Genomic DNA, 20,642 nt, shown 5'->3' with positions numbered 1-20,642 from the left:
GAAAAGCTATGGCATACTTGGTGCGTTAGTCATATTTTTACAGGTATACTTAAAATATTTTAGGATTTAAATTTGGTAGTCAGCAGAGGATTGCTGCAGTTATTAAAAAAATGGTATATCTACTAAATATAATATTAATGTTCTTATCAGTAACTTCTTTTACTCTTACTGATTTATTGATAAAAGATCATTACTTTCAGTATCATTAATGCTTATTATAAATAGCAAAGTATCTAATATAGCTACACCAAGACTCGCCGGTATAGCAGCACCTTAGTTCGTTGACAGCTGCTTGGCAACCAGTGAAGTTCAGTGACAGATATTGCGTATTGCTGCAGTTTAGCATTCTTCTGTCCAGTGTTCCTAGAGCCCAATATATCGCCCAATTTGTGAGCGTTTCGCAACTATGCTTTTGTCTGAATCCCTATTGTAATTCTGAGAACAATTTATTTATTTCAAAATATCCAACAAGCTGTGCTAACAAACCATAACAAGAATAATTCCGCATCTGTTCGACCGAGTCATCAAAAATTGGACCGGCCGCCAAAAGCATTACCAGCGAAGCCGAAACGATCATTTGAATGAATGCAGCTTCAGAGCAGCAAAGCCAAAATAAATTCTATAACTGTATATTTTTTTAACCTTTCATCCTCTCATTCGTATATTTTGATTATTACATCTACGACGATGAAAGGTATTGAAAATTAATTGTATACCCATCTAAAAGTTGAAATAAGAAACAAACAAATTAATTTTTATTAAAATTTTAAAAAACTTTTTGTTTAAGTGCCGACATTTAGCCATTTACAAACTTAGATAAAGATATTCCGATAATTAGACCTTTTTGCTAATTTTTAAAGCACCTGTTTAAAAAATCAATATACGTACATATTTGAAAATAAATTCGAAAATTTATTACTCCTCTCACTGTCCTTAAAATGAAAAATTTTAACGCAGCAAAAATTTAATGATTTTGTAATTACCTATCAGTAGACACAACTGTCTTGAAACTCATCGACTTGACATTTTAGTACCTTAAAGTAATTTAAACCCAGATTGAATTATCATGCCGGAAATTTACTACCATCACTGTTATCACTGAAGCGACAAAATTGAGCCCAAGGTGGACTATAAACAGAACTTGCACTTGGAATCAGAACACAGTTACAATAGCGAGTGAACGCAAAGCAATCATTCTGTGGTGAATTAGAACTGCAAGTCTTCTTATAGCTATTTGCTCCAAAATGAAGATTACCGTACTTATTCTTGGCTTAATCTGGATGTTTTGTTTATTTGCTGGCACCTATGCAGAATCAACAGAGGGGGATTGCGGTGAAGAAGAAGAAACCACTATCCAACCTAACACTTTAATAAGCGAATCTACTTTGGGGTTGCGTCGTCAGAAGCGCTTCACCTGCGATCTGTTGAGCGGCTTCGGCTTTGGTCACAGTGCTTGTGCGGCTCATTGTGCACTTCGGGGCAATCGTGGCGGTTACTGCAATGATAAAGCCGTGTGCGTCTGCCGCAATTGAAACCCAGTTACCGGGAGGGAAAGAAAGAAATACAATTTTAAGATCATAGCAAACAAACTTATTTCAACATTTTGGGTTGTAAAGGTTGTAATAATAAAATTGTAAGTTATTTAACTATAATATGGATTAATGCTTCAAAAAATTGGAAGCAACTATAACTAAGTGCCTGTGACTGAAGCTATCCAAATGAGAGCGGGCTCTGATTTCTGTGACGGTATACCGATACGGCAGCCACCGTAGCCGAATGGATTGGAGCGTGACTACCATTGAAAAATGCACAATTTCGAATTTCCGTGCTAGAAACACCAATTGATAAATCAAGTTTTTTCTAGTAGCGGTCGTCCCTCGGCAGGCAATGGCAAACCTCCGAGTATATTTCTGCCAAGAAAAAGATTTTCATAAAAAACCATTTGCGTTCGGAGTCGGCTTAAAATTATAGGCGCCCCCATTAGTGAAACAGCATTAAGACACACACCACTTAAAAACAAAGCCAACTTTATGTATTGGTTTTGGGAATAAGTTCGTAGCGTTTTTACCGAAGATTTTTATTTAAACCAAGAAAACAATAATTATATTAATAAGTTCATATATTACATATATTTTCGCTGTTGCTGTTTACAACCTCTTTCCACCTCTTGAACAGTTTGTTGATGCCGTTCCGCCCAAAATCGCCTGGTCTGGTGGCATAGAAATTGTTGAGACAGTTTTTACGGAATACGGCGGATGCTGAAGGACCTCCCATTCGAGCTCTTGGAGCGCGGCTTTGAGGACCTATGTAACATGTGGCCTGGCATTGTCGTAAAGGTGTATGGTTTGACCATGTCGATCACGACTTTTCAGTCGAATAGCCTCATCCACGCAGTGGAGCTGGGCAATGTAGAGCTCCTTGTTGTCCGTGGCATTCTTTTGAAAAAAATTAAAAATCTTTATTTATTCTTGTGAATCAATTTCATCCCCTTCAAAATAATCCCCTCTCGATGAAATACACTTATGCCAACGATTTTTCCAATCCCCGAAACATGCCAAATAGCCCATTTCCGGTATAGCCATCAGCACCTTCTTCGATTCAGCTTTTATCTCCTCAAGCGACTCGAAACGCGTTCCCCGGAGTGGTCTCTTGAGTTTTGGGAATAGCCAGAAGTCACACGGAGCCAAATCAGGCGAATACGGCGAATACGGCGGTTGCAGAACGATATGCGTGGAATTTTTGGCGAAATGGTCACGAAGAACGAGTGCAGCGTGAGACGGTGCATTATCGTGATGCAAAAACCAAGAGTTGTTGGCCCATAATTCTGGTCTTCTTAGACGAATTGCTTCACGTAAACGACGCATAACGCTCAAATAATATTCCTTATTAACAGTTTGGCCAGGTGGAAGGAATTCATAGTGCATCACACCACGAAAATCGAAAAAAACTGTCATCATGACCTTTATTTTTGAACGACTTTTACGTGCTCTTTTCGGTCTGGCATCGCCTTTAGCACGATATTCGCTTGATTGGTCGGTTGTTTCAGGGTCATAAGCATAAATCCAAGTCTCCCGTAATGATGCACTTGAGCTTGTCCTGATAATCTGAAAGCATTGTTTCACACACATAAACGCGACGACTTTTTTCCAAGAAATTGAGAGTTTTCGGTACCAAACGAGATTTGACTGTTCGTAGGCCCAAATGGTCTTTCAAAATGGTTTTCACAGATCCTTCTGATATTCCGATCATATCAGTAAGGTCTTTAACAGTCAACCGACGATTTTTGAGCACTAACTCCTTCACTTTATTGACGTGTTGGTTATCTGTTGACGTCGATGGTCGTTCGGAGCGCTCCAAGTCATCAACTCGTTCTCGACCCTCTTTGAAGTCTTTGTACCACTTATAAACATTTTTCTGCGACATGGTCGAATCACCAAATGCCTTCTGCAGCATGCTAAACGTTTCCGCAGCATCAGACATTGTAAAAATCGAAAAATGCACTCTTCGTCGTTTGGTAAACACAAGCGTAAATATACTACTGATAATGACATTCACATGAAAGTTGGCCCAGATGTTATTAACAGTGCTGCCAACTCATGAAAAAAAAAACTAGAGCGAAATTTTAATCCCGCGAAGTTTGACAAATAAATTCACCTTACTTTTTGCCCACAGTAGTATATCATGATCTTTGGATGTTTATGATCGCGTGTTGCTCGATGACGGGCGAGGTGCTGAGAAGCAATTTGAGGGCGACTTTATTTGTTTTTTTCGTTGAGCTCGTGGTGCACCCAGGCTCCCAATTTTTCGATAAATCCCATTGAATGAGGATGATTGAGCATCGTTTTATGATCGCACTTCATTTTTTTCGCCAATTCACGCCTAGTTTGCTAAGCGTTCTCCTTCAAATTTGATTTGTAAGCTTCTACAACGAATTCAGATGGCCTTCCGCTACGGGACGTGTCATCGACATCAAATTCACCATTTTTGAATTTGCAAACCATTTTCGTGCTGTACACTCGTCTATAACACCTTCTCCATACACGACGCAAATTTCCCGGGCAGCTTCACCAGCTTTTTGACCTCGATGAAATGCAAAGAAGAGCAGGTGTTGAAAATGTTGATTTTTTGCTCCTGGGTATTCCATTTCTAACCCTCAAAGCTAATAAAAATTTAAATAACTCAAAAATACAATTAACATTATATTGTAAAGCAAAAAGCACACAAATCGCTGTAAAAAAAAGAAAATATAAAAACGCTATGAACTTATTTAGTAACTAAAGTGTTTTCTAATTCAGGTCTATGATTATACGCCACTATTTCTTAAGTATATTAGAACTAGCAAAGAACTATCGCCTTTTTTGAGTTTCTGCCAACGGTTTTTATCCACAATTGATTGTAGAGAGTTTTTTTAATACATACGTACACCTGACTTGCTCGATGCTGGCGCAAAACACTTGACTCGGGAACAGAAATTTGAATAAGCAAAATGCATAAAATTGAAAGGCAATCAAATTTCAAAGAGGAACTCCTTTTAGTTCAACTTTCAATGGAATAGATAGTTCTGAATATGGATTTGTTGATTGATTTCAAAAAGGGTGAGACAAAATCCTTTGTAACTGGGCAGCATCAAGGAATCTGAACGAACGTTCAGCAACAGCGGTGCAATCATTAGGAATAGTCGGATTGTATTTCGCAATGAAATGAGTTGGTATGTTCAGCCTTCAAGTGCTTCGCATGATTTTTGGTTTCCCAATTGTTGTTTTCAAAACATCGAAAATATCGAAGGGAGCCACTATCGATAGTTTATCAGCTCTTAAATACCCAACTTATATCTTGAATTAAATTGGGTCGTGAACATGATATTTAGAAAGATCAACCTAACCTGTCTATTTTTTCTAAATATATTTATTTCTTATTTTATACACCCTAAATATGAGTCGAGCCTATTAATAAAACTTTCACAAGTATACCTGCTCCGGTGCCACGTAGCGGATCCAAATAAACTTATCCCTGGGGTGTATGTATACCGGGCAGACAAACAGTCAAAAACTTACCTACATACACCCATGCATTCATACTTATACTAGATGGGTATTCTTTACTTCTCAATACACACTCGTATACGGGGATTTAAAAATAAAAAATCAGAAGCTTTAAAAGAGTATGATTGCACAACAAAGAATTTGCTTCTGGGGCAAAAATAGCATATACACATACATATGTACACATTATATATGTATGTATGTACACACAAAATGAAATAAACATATTCAGGTAACGGAGATTCCCAAATAAGAATTTGCTAGCCCTTATCAATCGCCGCTGACACCGTCTTGAATCACACAGCAAATCAGCTGCATAAATGGGTTTTGAGCAAACACATCTGTGAGTCCCCTATGAGTTAGCATTACAGGGAAACCCAAGCATTCATCAGTAGTCCATTATCAGTACTATTTGACATGACAAAAGTATAAAAGAGAGATGAGTGATGGAATAGAGCATCAGAGTAAAACAGCCTTTGCAGCAGTAATTAAAACGCGACAAATCGCAACTCAATTTCCAAATCGCAACCACTATCGCAATAAATAAATTCAATATGAAGGCAATCGTGTTTTTCGCTGGTCTTATTTGCGCTTTCTGCTTGTTCCGTGCCACCCAAGCGGCGCCTGCTGATTTAACTGCCTTCGAACCAAACCAAGTTCAGTTGGTATTACTGGAGGAGGATCCATTAGTTGAGGAGTTAACTCGTCCAAAGCGCGCCACCTGCGATTTACTGAGCGGTTTTGGTGTTAATCACAGCGCGTGTGCTGCTCATTGCCTACTTCGCGGCAATCGTGGCGGTTACTGTAATGGGCGTGGTGTCTGTGTCTGCCGCAACTGAGATCGTGCTGCTAAGAGGAAGAAGAAGGCAAATGCTTCCGAAGTAACTTTACGCTTAGTTATATTCTATGATTAAATATTTATTGTCTAAAAATAATTTTAATAAACAAAATAATGTTTTAAATAAATCATGCAGTTTTTATTCCGTGGGTGAGATACACATACATACATATGTATGTATGCTACGACCGAGTGCTTAAGAGTAAAAAACGAGCTAGGTATATTAGAGCGTTTCAGCGAAATTGAGAAGGAGAAAAGGTAGTTTTAGAGAAAAAACTATTCAAAGCGAAAGTGTGACAAACTTTACATGTCGGGATATAACAAATATAATGATAATAATATGAATAATAATTCAGAAAATTGTATCAAAACTTTAGCTGTTTGTGGTCCAAAATCCATAGACTTCTTAGACTATAAAGAGAACGAATTTCCATCCTGCTGAATATTGATAGCAGTGAAAACTACAAACTGAGCAAAGAGCACCACTTAATTGGAGCTATTCTCATACCGCGAGTAGCAGCTATTCTTATTTTTATAAAGGTGATGAGAGATGGCCGACGATTGTATTTTGCTCATGCGTTTGCTACCAAGCAGTAGGCATTGAACCGAGCTGGCCGTCATGGGCACTGCAAAGCTGAGTAATTTTCTATAATATTTCAACATACGAGTACATACCTTTTTCTATTAAGAGGATTTGCCTATTAATGTTTGAGGAGTCTGAAACAAATCGTAGGGCACAACTAATAATAAATTTAATTTAACTTAAGCGACGAACAACGGTAGAAACTTTAATTAATTGGCGCGTGACCACAACGATATTTTTGTTTTGAAGAGGTAGAGAGAGTCCGGCCCCTTAGTGACGCTTTGTGCTTTCTTGCTGAAGGTGAAATTTAACCGGGTATCGGAAATAGTGGGGACAGTTCTTTGGTCCAATCCACTCTCTAATGCCTCAAATGACTGAGATTTTTTAAACATTTATGACCTAAGTGGCTAATGTACGTAAAGCAGAAGAAAATAGAAATGTGTGTTGCGCGATATACGAATATAGCATTTGAATTAATTCGAATAATGTGCGTAAGCCTAAGCGGAGAAGTAGTAACAGAGTTTGTCACCCTATTTAGCGATAGTCCAGAAGTAATTATTTTGGCCTCACCCAAACACCAAAGAAAAATAAGCAGCATTAAAAATATTAAATTTAATCAACTGTGAAGTGGTAACACAATTTTCTAGAATCTTAACCATCTTTAATAAAAATGAACAAAACTAGAATTTTTTATTATTGCACATTTTCAAAACCAAATAATAAAATAAATAAAACTTTATATCTATATATAATTGGCGCGTACGCCCTTTTTGGGTGTTTTGCCGAGCTTCTCCTCCTATTTGTGATGTGCGTCTTGATGTTGCTCCACAAATGGAGTTTCAAGCCGATTACGAACGGCAGATATTTCTATTAGGAGCTTTTTCATGGCAAAAATACACTCGGTGGCTTGCCATTGCCGGCCGAGGGGCGACTGCTATTAGAAAAAACTTTTTCTTAATTTTGGTGTTTCACCGAGATTCTCTCTGTGAATTCTGAATGGTAGTCACGCACCAACACATGCGGTTACGGCGGCCGCAAAACGGCCATAAAACTTAAAAAAAAAAAAAGATTAATATTCTTATTACTAATACTATTCACAAAGGCTAAGAACATTTTTGGTTGCTTAGTCTCTGCTAACCTCCTCTCGGAAAGATAAGCGGGATTTTAATAAAAGCTCCTCACACTTATAAGCATCGAAACTCGTCCATTAGACGATGTTACAATGGTTGTCCGGTGGCAAAATTATGTTTCAAATTTAAAGTTTCTCCTTACCTGCTGATCATATGAGGAGGAGGGAACCGCGGTAGCTTCGTTATTCGTGCAGGTTATTTAGTCACGATGTCGTAATGAACGGGTGGAAAAGGTGTCTTTGCACAAGTATTTGCCTTTGTGTAGAGGTATTTCAAAGCCAGTGATCAGTGAGCAACTTCTCGCTGTAGATATTGCTCCTGTTACAATATTCGACGTTTAGGTGATGCCCCGAGTGAAGATAAGGTGCGAAGGTTAAGGGCAACAAATTCGGAGGCCGGAGCCTAGCCGGTCTTCGAGAAAAAAATGAGAATATTGAATTCGTCGCAAGAAGTGCCGCAAGAGAATTGCTACCCTGGGACCTCCAAAAAAATATTGTGCATGGAATATTGAGAAAGGGGAACTTCGGATTCCCTCCTTCAAAATTCAAATCGTGCAAGTGCTTAAGCCTAACGAATACAAATTTAGAGCGATTCCGCACAATAAACACTATCTTTTGAATATATTTTGTATATTATAGAATTATGGCACCTAAGGGCAGCACTTACTGTTAAAACATCAATAAAACATCAAAATTTTTTGGAAAATCGTTTCATTAATAATTATTTTTTAATTTAGTATTAACTCCTTTCGCCACCGAAAACCCTATATCTAAAAAATACTCTAACCTTTGGCTCTCAAACCCTTTTTCGAGCATTGACGACAATGCTATACTAAATTTAAAAACTTTTTATATGGATGACTTAGAAGGAGGTTTTGATGATGCCGAGATGGAAGAAGAAAATGATTTTAAAATAGTTTACGGTATGAAGTCCGAGAAACGGCCAAAAGCAGTGCCATTAAACTGTGCTGAAAAGATAGATAGCCGATATATTTATATATATGCATATATAATGCATTAACTATTCTAGTAACTTTTCCTTTAACACCTTGAGAGAATTAAATATGGACGAATGAGTTGGACGTAACTTTTTTACACTAAACAAATTTTGTTTTTTGGTTTACTATTATTTTTTTAGCACTGGAGGATGTTTTTATAACCTTTTACGTGCACATGTGTAGTTATGTATCTGAAAATATATTTTTATTTAGTATATATAATAGTATTTTTCACTTTCTATAAAGGAAGTATTGTAAAAAAACCTATAAATATGTACTTTTTTATTTACGAGATGATTTTATACAAATTCCCACTTAAAAATCAAGGTTACGCACCTCAGTCCTGCGTTAACCTCAAAGTTGATCATCTCTTATTTATTAGCTACTCTAATTGATTATTTCTAGTACTGCATGTACCTATACCACTTTTTCTGTTTTTTTAGTTATCTAAATTTCTAGTCGAGTTATGTGAGCATGCGTTTACAGAGCTAGCTCATTGGAAACAATGAAAGTAGACTAATAGCGCAAAAAAAATGTTTAAGGTAATGTATATTTCCCCACACAAATATTTCCCTGCTTATCATAAATGGCTTTTGTGAAAACACCTTCGTGAGTCCCCTACACTGAGTATATATAAAATGTAAATATGTGTTTTCGTACAATTATGTATGTACGTTGGGAAATCCAGATTCTCATCATGAGTGCGCGCTATCAGTTCTATGGCGAAAATATTGAGTATAAAAGACAAATGAACACCGAATTTAGCATCAGTGCACAACAACCGCAACTGAAAACAAAGTCACCTTCAAATTAACAGCAAACCTCATCCGAAAAATTAAAACCAATATGAAGACAATTGTACTTTTTGCTGGACTGATCTGCGCTTTTTGCCTATTCACGGCCGCCAGTGCCAAGCCTGCGGCGGATGGAGCTGCTCTGGAAGCAATAGACGTGAATCCTCTAATGGAACAGTTGGCCGCGGGAAACTCGGAACCTGTGGTGCATTTGAATCGCCAAAAGCGTTTCACTTGTGACGTGCTCAAAAGCCCTCCAGCGTGTTCGGCCCATTGCGTTGCACTGGGCAAATGGCGTGGCGGTTATTGTAGCCGTCAGGGTATATGCATTTGTCGGCAGTGAAAACTTGCAGCTTAATGAAGACCATTTTTATTTTTATACATTTTTTTAAAACTATTCGCAAATTTATTTGTTTCAAATAATTATTTTCCTTTTTTTCAAAAATAAACTGTATTATTGTACATACCTATGTATGTGTGTATGTATTAATTTTGCATTTGATTTACTTAGGTTTTATTATAAAAAAGAAAAGCAAAGTTTCTCAAAACTATGGAACTTGCCTTTAGTTATGATGGACTGCCTCAAGGACGCATATACCTGTTGTGTCAGCAGACATACACGTGGCTCCACTCTGATGAAAAGCTAAAACAAAAAGTTTATTGCTCTTGTTGTTTTTGCTCTACTGCTGCTACCTATTTAATGTGCCTTAGACTGGCTTCTGAAAATAAGGCTACGGCAAGACATTAAAATTATATACAAATGTATATAAATATGTGGATAATGATCCCGCTCTATCCTCCAATAATGGCAATTTTTGTGTTCTGGGTGACTCCAATCTTAGTAATGCAGGCGATAGTACTGCATTATATCCAAATAATATTAATGGTATACCATGTGTGAAACCTATTTTATTAATATTTTTTAAGTTTCGGACTGGTTCAGATAAAACATTTCTCAAATGATCTTTCTGGAATTCTAGATCTTATTTTCGTTAATGGTGTTATACATTTTTCTTCACTTGATTGCCTATACTCTATGTTTACTCCTCTACACTCAATACCACTTATCCTTCCTATAAAATTTATGAATTTCATGACTTTTATCTATACAATAAGACTACTAGTTCTTGTTTTACAAATTTTGATTTTAATACACAATAAGATATTTAAATATAAAGATACATATTTATAAAATATATTGAAATTTTTGAAAATATGTAAAATAAAAAGTGGGTAACAAAGACAAATTTGTAAAAACCAAAAAAACAAATTAAATAAAAAAAAATATAAAATATCACAAATTTAAGAGATCACAAATCAATTACCTCCTTCCCCTGACTTAGAAAGTTAAAAACTCATTGTTCCCGACGCTTCCTCGAACCCACTCATTTAAACAGTAACACAATATACATATTTTATTAGCTCTAAACACTAACCTTGCCCTAAATTTAACATAAACCTTCTTTATATAATAAATATTTCTCTTATTTGCAAATTTGAATCTCTTATCGTGTGTAAAAAATAAATGAAGCAACTGAAATTCCCAAATCTTAAAACAATTTTTATGGATCGCTTAAAAGGTTTGAAAACAAAAATTGATATATTTTACTACAGAAAAAATTATATTAAATAGATGCTTTTTAAGCTCAGGAATCACGGTATAAAGTGTTTGTTAAGATAATTATTTGGATCAAGGATATTTTACTTTGTTTTAAAAAAATGTGGTACACTTTCCAATTGCTGTAAAAAAAATGAATAAACTTTTAATTTTTTTATTGGCAGTTATAAACATTATTACACAGTTCTATTGTATAGTTCAACTCAAATTGTATGAAACCTATTTCTTACAGCGAGAATTGCTATTGAACGAATTTTCGAGTACAGGCGATAATAAAGGGTTTTCCAATAAGAAGTGCTATTTTGATAATGAAAGAAAAATGATATTTTTTAATATAAACGATCGGATGTTTATTTCATTATAAAGAGAAAGGTATGCCGTTAATAGTGGAAAATAACATCAGGCAAATTACCACCACAACCACGCTTACAGGACTATATCCTCTTCATGAAATTTTCCGTAACCGAATTGCAAAGTCGCTGCCCTATGTCCTCGATAACCTCACGAATTCCACAAGATCTCGGTGGCCAATCGTGATTACCTCTTGGAGAGATAAACTTTTCCCGTAAAAGATCAATGGTTTCGTTGCTTGTGTGGCACGTAGCGCCGTCTTGTTGAAAATAAACGTTGTCCAGATCAATACCATCCAACTCCGGCCATAAAAAAATCGTTAATCATCTCTCGATAGCGCAATCTATCCATTCATAACACCTGTTATCGGGAAACCCTTTAGTAGTAGGAAATAGCGAATGATATAGCTGCTAAAAAGCAAGAAACCCTCATAATTGGAGCTATTTTCATACCGCGAGGAGTAGCTATTTTTTATTTTTGAAAAAGTGTATGTCTCAATTCCTGTGAAAAGAAATGTGCGGCGCTTATTTCACTCGTTCGTATGTAATAAGTAAGTATACATAGAATCGAGCTGGTGGTCATGGAAATTGCAGAGCTAAGGAATTCTCACTAATATTTCAACATGTGTATTATGATCTCTATTAATGCTTGAGTAGCCTAAAAAGTCGTACAACTTATGCGATTTAATTTAAACGACGAACAACGGTAGAAACTTTAAAAATGGCTGCATGGTGCAATTTATTGGAGCGTGATTGAATTTTTAAACTTGAAGAAGAAAGGAGAGTCTTATAATAATATAGATAACAAATCGGACGCTCGTTTTCATCTGTTATTAGGCTAATGATAAAAAGAGAATATTTGGATCCATTCAGTGGAATCGCTATAGCGTGTAGTTATATATAAGTCGCAAGCTCGATTAGTTGAAAATAGCGTAAATTAGAAATAAACTCCGGTCCTTTCTGCTGTTTTCCAATATTTGTTAGAGGGACTTAGAATGCATATTTAGACAAATAAAGCAATTCGACGTTTCACCTATTGTAAAACTCAGCTAAGTTTTTCGTTTTGTAATTGAAGATGTAAATCAAATTGTAATCGGAAAAATTGGGGACATTTCTTTGGCAAATCCACTTTCTAGACACTCTCAAAAAATCAGAAGAGAAAAGAAAGGTGCGCTGCGCGTTATATAACAAATGAATTCCGTAAGCGAAGGAGTAGTAACATGGTTTGTCACCTTATTTAAAGATAGCCCAGAAGTTATTCTTATGGTCATACCCCACTTTGCAGTGACTCAAATTATAAGAATCTGTATAAAAAACACTACACATAATCAGCTACAAAATTGTAACACGTTTTGCCAAATTGCCGTCTTTTTAATTAAATAAGGAAATAAATAAAACTTAAAAAAACTATTGTATTATTTCTAAATTATTAATTTTCTTATTACTAATACTATTCACAAAGTTTAAGCATATATTTTCGGTTGTTAAGTCTTTGCTAACCTCCTCATTGCTTCCTTTACAAGATCCTCCAGCAATTCTAGGATTTGTCTAGTTGGTAGTTTTTGATATAAAAGCAAATATTTAGAATTTTATTCTGTTCAAAAGTTTAAATTCTTACGTTTTTGTGTACTCCTGCCTCACATTTTGCTGGCGGAAAATTCGTTTGAAAATGTCGTCACATTTTCACTGTTTTTTACACTTGTAACACCTACATACTTTTCTCTCAAAACACAATTTCCTTTTTAAGAAGTTCGAGTGTTGTAAGGGGAAAAGGAATAGTGAAAAATCTCCTGGGAGTTTCTATTCAGAACCAAGCTAATAAGCATCCCCCTGGCAAGCACCGATCTTACTATGTAAAAACGGCCAACCTCCCTTTATTATCTCCAATCCCTTATCTCTACAATTTCGACTTTGCTACAATGAGCATTTAGTCGAGAACTACAGGCTTTTTTAAAAATACTAACTAACAAATTCGTAGAATTGACCACAATTCAGTATAACTGTTTATTAATCTCTGTGCAATTGAAATAAATGAAAACCCAATTTGTTCTTGTTTTAGATAAAGCCCTAGTTAATTTAGTAGAAGTAGTCATTCGCTTCGTTCGATTAAATGAACCACTAATGCTTATAGCCGAGGATATGAATATCTGAACAGTCAGCACTTACATGCTTTCAAGCGGAATTTTCATAACTATAAGCCTCACACTTATAAGCATTAGACGATGTTATAGAGGGTGTCCGGTGACAGAATTGAATTTTATGAGCGGGGACTTCCAAAAACTGTGTGTGTGAAATATTCAGGAAGGATCTTAGACTTCACCCATTCAGAATTCAAATCGTGGAAGCGCTTAAGCCTGATGATTGTAAGACTTTGCCGTAAGCAAACCGCTGTCATATCCCCTGTTGCGCCTTCAAATCAGCTGATTCTTTCATACTTGCTGAAAGTCGATTGACGCTCTGATCTTGGCCACACTTTCTGAATTCTCACCACCGGATTTGCGGATGGCTCACCCTTTTATTCTCTACATCGTGAGTAGCCACAAAAGGTGAGAAGTAAATACAGGGTGGGCCAAATAAGACCTACTAATGTTAAGCACAAATAACTTTTTTATTTTTTGACATATTTACTTTTCTCTTTTTGTAGGTTATAATTGAATTCTTGGAAAATTATTAGGGAACCATACCGCAAGACCACCAACAACGACTACAATACGCTCTTCGTTTTACACAATTAGCCACACAAAATGATTTTTTAAATAATGTTTTGATGGCGGATGAAGCGCATTTCCATTTAAATGGTTATCTCAACAAACAAAACTGTAGATTGTCGGGCTCTGAAATCCAAGGGCAACACACCAACATCAGTTGCACCCATCTAAATGTACTGTTTGTTGTGGTGTTATGGCCACTAGAGTTATCGGTCCATATTTCTTCGAAAACGAGGATGAAACGCCGGAATCGATTTCAGGAGCTTCTTACAGAGTAGTGATTGAAAACTTTTTGCGGCCAATGGCAGAGCAGTATCCTAATTTGTGGTTTCAACAAGATGGAGCAACTGCGCATACTGTTAGGCAAACTATGGACCTGGATCTATGGACTAGTAGGTCTTATTTGGCCCACCCGGTACATGCTTTCAAGTAAACAATGAAATGCGTAAATGCCAAAACACATATTTGGCAGTATTGAGTAATTGATTTTTTGAAAAGTAATATAGGGTTGCGTAATTCACCTTCTGTATTGAATTAACTTAAAACTAAAGCCGCCTTTATGCATTTAGTGTGTTGCACTAAAATGTTTTCTAATTTAGGACTATGACTATGCGCCATTAATTCTTAAATAGAGCTGGCAAACTATCGAACCAAATAAACTTATCCCTGGGGTGTATGTATACCGGACAGACAAACAGTCAAAAACATACATACATACATGCATACATATATTATGTTCGGTAAAGCAAAAACGGCTTTTTTTTTATTATTGATAAGTTGATTCTTGAGCACATAAAAGCATGTACAGAAGCTGAAGCGTTGCGAAAACTAGGAACTACTTGAGATTTACCCATACCAAAATGATATGCTTTCATTGCAATTTTATACGCACGGGGCGCTTGTCAAGCCAGAAATTTACCTATATCTATCTATGGAATTCAAAATGGGTACCTGTTTTTTTCTCTAAAACTAAGAGCAGAAGAACAATCACGGCAATTTTAAAATTTCTCCGATTTGATAATAAGACACAGAGAAGCCAACATCAAAAACCGACAAATTGTTCTAATTTCGGATGTGTGGAACAAGTTTATTGAGAATAGTAAATATAACTACAAGCCCGATATGAATTTGACTATTGACGAGCAACTTTTTCCAACCAAAGCCGGGTGTAAATTCAAATGCCAAATGCCAAATAAACCTGATAAATTTGGCATTAAATTTTGGTTGGCAACAGATATCAATAGTAAATATATTATAAACGGTTTTCCATATCTTGAGAAAGAAGAAACTAGAAGGCCGTCAATATCACTTGGTGATACTAGTCGAACCATTCACCCAATGTTGGAGAAATGTTACAACTGACAACTTTTTTACGAGTTCATCATTGGCAACAAAACTGTTAGCAAAGCGAACAACATTAGTTGGGACTAAGCGAAGGGACTTGCCTAAGCTTGCGAAAGCAACAAAGAATAAAATGGAACGTCTCTCGACAGTAATCTATCTACAAATCAGATAAGAGTACTCTTACAATTTATAAGACCAAACCAAGGAAAAAAGTTATAGTTAAGTTATATTAAAAGTACAAATCATAAAAGCGTAAATATTGAAAATAATATATTAGTACAAAGAAAATACCTGAAACCATTGCATACAAGTTTTCAAGTATTCTTGATTTGGCTGGCATCAATTCATGGATCCTTTATAAGGAAGTAACAGGACAAAAGATATCAAGGCAGAAATTTCTACTACGATTAGCAGAACAGCTTGCTGATGCCTATAACCAATTTCTCCAAAAAACACAGGATAATCTACAAGCGACATCGAGGGAATCATCTAAAAATTCAAATTCTCGAAAAATATGTCAGATAAAATTTTGCGGAGAAAATAAAACAACGAAAACTTACACAAAATGTAACAAATATGTTTGCGGCAAGTGTATGGCAGAGAATCCTAATATCTGTAAAAACTTTCAATAAAAGAAAAGTAGTCTTCATTTATCCCTAAATAATATCAAGGCTTCACTTATAATCTCTAGTAGAAAATGTGTTTTGAAAAAACAATTATTTCATAAACGGTCAAATGACCGGTTGTGGTAAGAATACGTGATACACCGGTACGGTTAGTGTTAAAATGAAAAATCTGAAGCTTTAAAAATAGTCTGACTTCTGGGGCAAAAAAGTATGCAAAACACTACAGGTCATATATACATACATGTGTACATACTATTTGTGTTCACAGTGCGTTATGGCCCCGTAATAACGTACACTCGTGTTAAAAATACCCAACACAAATAATACTTATGTATATAAATATATATTATACGAATATATAAATATATTCAGGTAACGGAGATTCCCAAATAAGAATTTGCTACCCCTTATCAATCGCGGCTGACGCCGTCTTGAATCACACAGCAAATCAGCTACATAAATGGGTTTTGAGCAAACAAATCTGTGAGTCCCCTATGAGTTAGCATTACAGGGAAATCCAAGAAATCATCAGTAGTCCATTATCACTAATGTTCATGACAAAAGTATAAAAGAGAGATGAGCGGTGGAATAGAGCATCAGAGTAAAAGAGCCTTTGCAGCAGTAATTACAACACGACACATCGCAACTCAACTCCCAAATCGCAACCACTATCGCAATAAATAAATTCAATATGAAAGTAATCGTGTTTTTCGCTGGTCTTATTTGCGCTTTCTGCTTGTTCCGTGGCACCCAAGCGGCGCCTGCTGATTTAGCTGTCTTCGAACCAGACCAAGTTCAGTTGGTATTACTGAAGGAGGATCCATTAGTTGAAGAGTTGACTCGTCCAAAGCGCGCCACCTGCGATTTACTGAGCGGTTTTGGGGTTAAGCACGGCGCATGTGCTGCTCATTGCCTACTTCGCGGCAACCGTGGCGGTTACTGTAATGGGCGTGGTGTCTGTGTCTGCCGCAACTGACATCGTGCTGCTAAGAGGAAGAAGAAGGCAAATGCTTCCGAAGTAGCATTACGCTTAGTTATATTCTATGATTAAATATTTATTGTCTAAAAATAATTTTAATAAACAAAATAATGTTTTAAATAAATCATGCAGTTTTTATTCCGAGGGTGGGATACACATACATACATACCTATGTATACTACGACCGAATGCATAAGAGTAAAAACCGAGCTAGGTATATTAGAGCGTTGCAGCGAAATTGAGAAGGGGAAAAGGTATTTTTTAGAGAAAAAATTATTCAAAACCCAAGTGCGACACACTTCACATGTCGGGATATAAGAAATATATTGTTAATAATATGAATGATAATTTAGAAAATACCATAATCCACAGACTTCTTAGACAATAAGGAGGATGATTTTCCATCCTGCTGAATATTGATAGCAGCGAAAACTATATACAAACATAGCAAAGAGCAGCGGTCATGGACACTGCAAAGCGGAGTAATTTCAACATACGAGTGCATACCTTTTTCTGTTGAGAGGATTTGCCTATTAATGTTTGAGGAGTCTGAAACAAATCGTATCGCACAACTGATTAAGAGAATAATGCGATTTAACTTAAACGACGAACAACGGTAGAAACTGTTATTAAATGGCGTGTGACCACAACATCGATATTTTTATTTTGAAGAGGTAAGGAGAGCCCGGCCTCTCTTTGTTGCTATTCAATATTTGTTACAAGGACTTAGAAAGCATATGAAAACTTCGTAGCGTAAGGTGAAATTCAGGGGTATCGGAAATGGTTGGGACATTTCTTTGGTCCAATCCACTCTACCCACAATAAAGCCTCAAATTACTGAGATTTTTTAATCAAATTTATGAACCAAGTGGCTAAGGTATCTAAAGCAGAAGAAAATGGGAATGTGTGCTATGCGTTATACGAGTATAGCATTGGAATAAATTTTAAAGCGTTTCTAATGTCCAGCGAAGAAGTAGTAACAGGGCTTGTCACCCTATTTCGCGATAGCCCAGAAATAATTCTTTTGGCCTTATCCAAACCCCTTGGAGCGACCCAAAGAATAATAAGCAGCATTAAAAATACTAAATTTAATCAATAGTGAAGTGGTAACACAATTTTCTTGAATTTTAAACATCTTTAGTAAAAATGAACAAAACCACAATTTTGTTCTCTTTTTTCATTATTGCACATTTCAAAAACCAAATAATAAAATAAATAAAACTTTAAACACAAAAAAAGATTAATATTCTTATTACTAATACCATTCACAAAGATTGAGCACAATTTTGGTTGTTTAGTCTCTGCTAACCTCCACATTGCTTCCTTTACAAAATCCTCCCGCAATTCCAGGATTTCTCTGCATTATGTTTAAAAGTAACTTTCGCTAGTAATTTTTGACATAAATATTTAGCATTTTGTACTTTAAATTTTTTAAATTAAAATGTTAAAATTGAAATTCTTACATTTTTACCACTACCGCCTCACATTTTGCTGGGGATAAATTCGTTTGAAAATGCACCTACATACATACTATTCTCCCAAAACTTGTTGTATATTTATTAAAAAAAAAATTTAAACTCAATTTGTTCTTGTTTTAAATGACGACCTAGTTAATTTAATAGAAGTAACCGTTCGCTTCGTTTAATTAAATGCGCCGTTATGGCTTGTAACCGAGGATTTGAATACTTCCACAGTCAGGGAGGATTTTAGACTTCACTCCTTCAATATTCAAATCGTGCAAGCACTTAAGCCTTACTATTACAAATTATTTCGTTTATTGCTCTTATTATTATTATTATTTAGCCATAAATCTTTGCTAATAAGAGCAATAAACGAAATAATTAACCAACCTCAAAAACTACCTCCTTTCCTTACTATAAGCAAAACATTCATAAAACCAAAAAGCACAGAAACCACCAATCCGTCGAACTACAGACCCATAACATGTCTACGTACCCTATCCAAAATAATAACTTCCACAATTAGTAACAAAATATATACACATCTTTCACGCTATGACATTTTAACGAATGAACAGAAGGACTGCATAAAGGACAGTGGAGAATGTAAAGAGCAATTAATAATAGATACAGTAGTGTTGAAACAAACCACTACCCAAATGCGCAATCTTCATACCTGCTACAAAAATTATCAAAAAGCTTTCGATTCAGTTTCGCATAGCTGGTTTCTGAAGGTATCACAAATATTTAAAATACACCCAAAATGTATATACTTTTTAACAACTACCATGTATAAATGGAAAACGAGCATAGCGTTAACCTCACCATTGAATACAATAATAACAGAAAAAATACCTATACGAAGAGACATATTTCAGGGAGACCCTTTAAGTGCCTTATGGTTTTGTCTTAGCCTAAATCCCTTGTCTAATACACTTAACAACACAACATATGGATTTAATATTAAACACGAAAAATCTGCAGAACACAGAATAAACCATTTACTATACATATATGGATGACATTAAACTATGTGCGTCAACACAGGTCCAGTTAAAGAACCTCCTTAAGATCACAGAACAATTCTCAACAAATATAAGAATGCAATTTGGAAGAAGTAAATGTAAAGCACAACACGTGGAGAGAGGAATATAATTCTATAATATGGTGTGCAACTAAGTTTTAAAGGTTTTTTTTTTCGATTTCAAAAATTTATTGTTAAAAATTGGTTCAACCTATTTTATCTAAAATACTGTCCATCACTAGCTATAACTTTTCCCCACTTCTCTGGTAATGCATGGATTCCGTCCCAATAAAACTGCTCGCTTTTGGAGGCGAAGAACTCATCAAGTCAATTTTGGATACCTTCAACCGAAGTGAAACGCACTCCCGTAAGGGCATTCTGCATCGACCGGAACAAATGGTAATCTGATGGTGCAAGATCTGGGCTATAAGGCGGGTGGGGTAGAACTTCCCATCCGCTACCATCGAGATAGGTTTTGAACACTTGTGCGACATGCGGCCGAGCATTGTCATGATGAAAGATCAATGTCTCATGTCTGGTTTCCCATTCCGGACGTTTTTCCGCAATTGTTCGCTTCAATCGCATAAGTTGTTGTCTGTAGAGTGCTCCGTTTATCGTCTGACCACTTTTCAGTAGTTCGTGGTAAACGATTCCCTTGTGGTCCCACCAAACGCAGAGCATTACCTTGCTGCCATGGATATTTGGCTTTGGCGTCGATGGTCCGGGTTCGCCACGCTTAACATACGCTGCCTTGCGCTTCGGATTGTCGTAGTGAATCCATTTCTCATCGCCAGTAATAATGCGATGCAAAAACGACTTCGCTTTGTATCGTTGAAGCAGCATTTCGGAAGCAGTGACACGGCGTTCGATATCCCTTGGTTTGAGTTCGTAAGGCACCCAGTTTCCGACTTTCTGGACCATTCCAATGGCTTTCAGCCGCTTTGAAATGGCTTGATGAGTCACGCCTAACGTTGTCGCAAGTTCTTCTTGGGTTTGACACGGGTCTTCGTCCAAAATTGTCTCCAATTCGGCGTCTTCAAAAGTTGGTGGCCTTCCTTCGCGCTCCTTGTCGGCTGTGTCAAAGTCACCACTTTTGAATCGTCGGAACCAGTACTCGCAGGTTGAAATTGATGGAGCATTCTCACCGTA

At 36.2% G+C, this 20,642-nt stretch overlaps 4 protein-coding genes across 4 annotated transcripts; all 4 read left to right on the top strand.

Annotated features, from left to right (window-relative positions):
* The first annotated feature begins 1,152 nt into the window (after positions 1-1,152).
* Positions 1,153-1,626, top strand: LOC128867519 (defensin-like). Its single transcript, XM_054108796.1, has one exon. It carries the CDS (start codon positions 1,245-1,247, stop codon positions 1,530-1,532), a length of 288 nt encoding a protein of 95 aa, XP_053964771.1. The 5' UTR covers positions 1,153-1,244; the 3' UTR covers positions 1,533-1,626.
* A 3,864-nt stretch (positions 1,627-5,490) lies between these two features.
* On the top strand, positions 5,491-6,008 carry LOC128866276 (phormicin-like). The gene has a single exon (XM_054106869.1). The coding sequence runs from the start codon at positions 5,597-5,599 to the stop codon at positions 5,879-5,881; it is 285 nt and encodes a 94-aa protein (XP_053962844.1). The 5' UTR covers positions 5,491-5,596; the 3' UTR covers positions 5,882-6,008.
* Positions 6,009-9,343: 3,335 nt separating this feature from the next.
* On the top strand, positions 9,344-9,854 carry LOC128866889 (defensin-B-like). Its single transcript, XM_054107930.1, has one exon. It carries the CDS (start codon positions 9,437-9,439, stop codon positions 9,725-9,727), a length of 291 nt encoding a protein of 96 aa, XP_053963905.1. The 5' UTR covers positions 9,344-9,436; the 3' UTR covers positions 9,728-9,854.
* Positions 9,855-16,613: 6,759 nt separating this feature from the next.
* LOC128866538 (defensin Lucifensin-like) lies at positions 16,614-17,133 on the top strand. Its single transcript, XM_054107354.1, has one exon. It carries the CDS (start codon positions 16,722-16,724, stop codon positions 17,004-17,006), a length of 285 nt encoding a protein of 94 aa, XP_053963329.1. The 5' UTR covers positions 16,614-16,721; the 3' UTR covers positions 17,007-17,133.
* The last annotated feature ends 3,509 nt before the right edge of the window (positions 17,134-20,642 follow it).

Source organism: Anastrepha ludens, chromosome 6 (genome assembly GCF_028408465.1).
Source record: "Anastrepha ludens isolate Willacy chromosome 6, idAnaLude1.1, whole genome shotgun sequence".
In the NCBI taxonomy this organism is placed as follows: Eukaryota; Metazoa; Arthropoda; class Insecta; order Diptera; family Tephritidae; genus Anastrepha; species Anastrepha ludens.
Note: the sequence above shows the minus strand (reverse complement) of the source record. Positions and strands in the feature narration are given on the sequence as shown.

Bases quoted from the DNA above. Each gene is read 5' to 3' on its own strand.
- LOC128867519 (XM_054108796.1), top strand. From the start codon at position 1,245: ATGAAGATTACCGTACTTATTCTTGGCTTAATCTGGATGTTTTGTTTA.
- LOC128866276 (XM_054106869.1), top strand. From the start codon at position 5,597: ATGAAGGCAATCGTGTTTTTCGCTGGTCTTATTTGCGCTTTCTGCTTG.
- LOC128866889 (XM_054107930.1), top strand. From the start codon at position 9,437: ATGAAGACAATTGTACTTTTTGCTGGACTGATCTGCGCTTTTTGCCTA.
- LOC128866538 (XM_054107354.1), top strand. From the start codon at position 16,722: ATGAAAGTAATCGTGTTTTTCGCTGGTCTTATTTGCGCTTTCTGCTTG.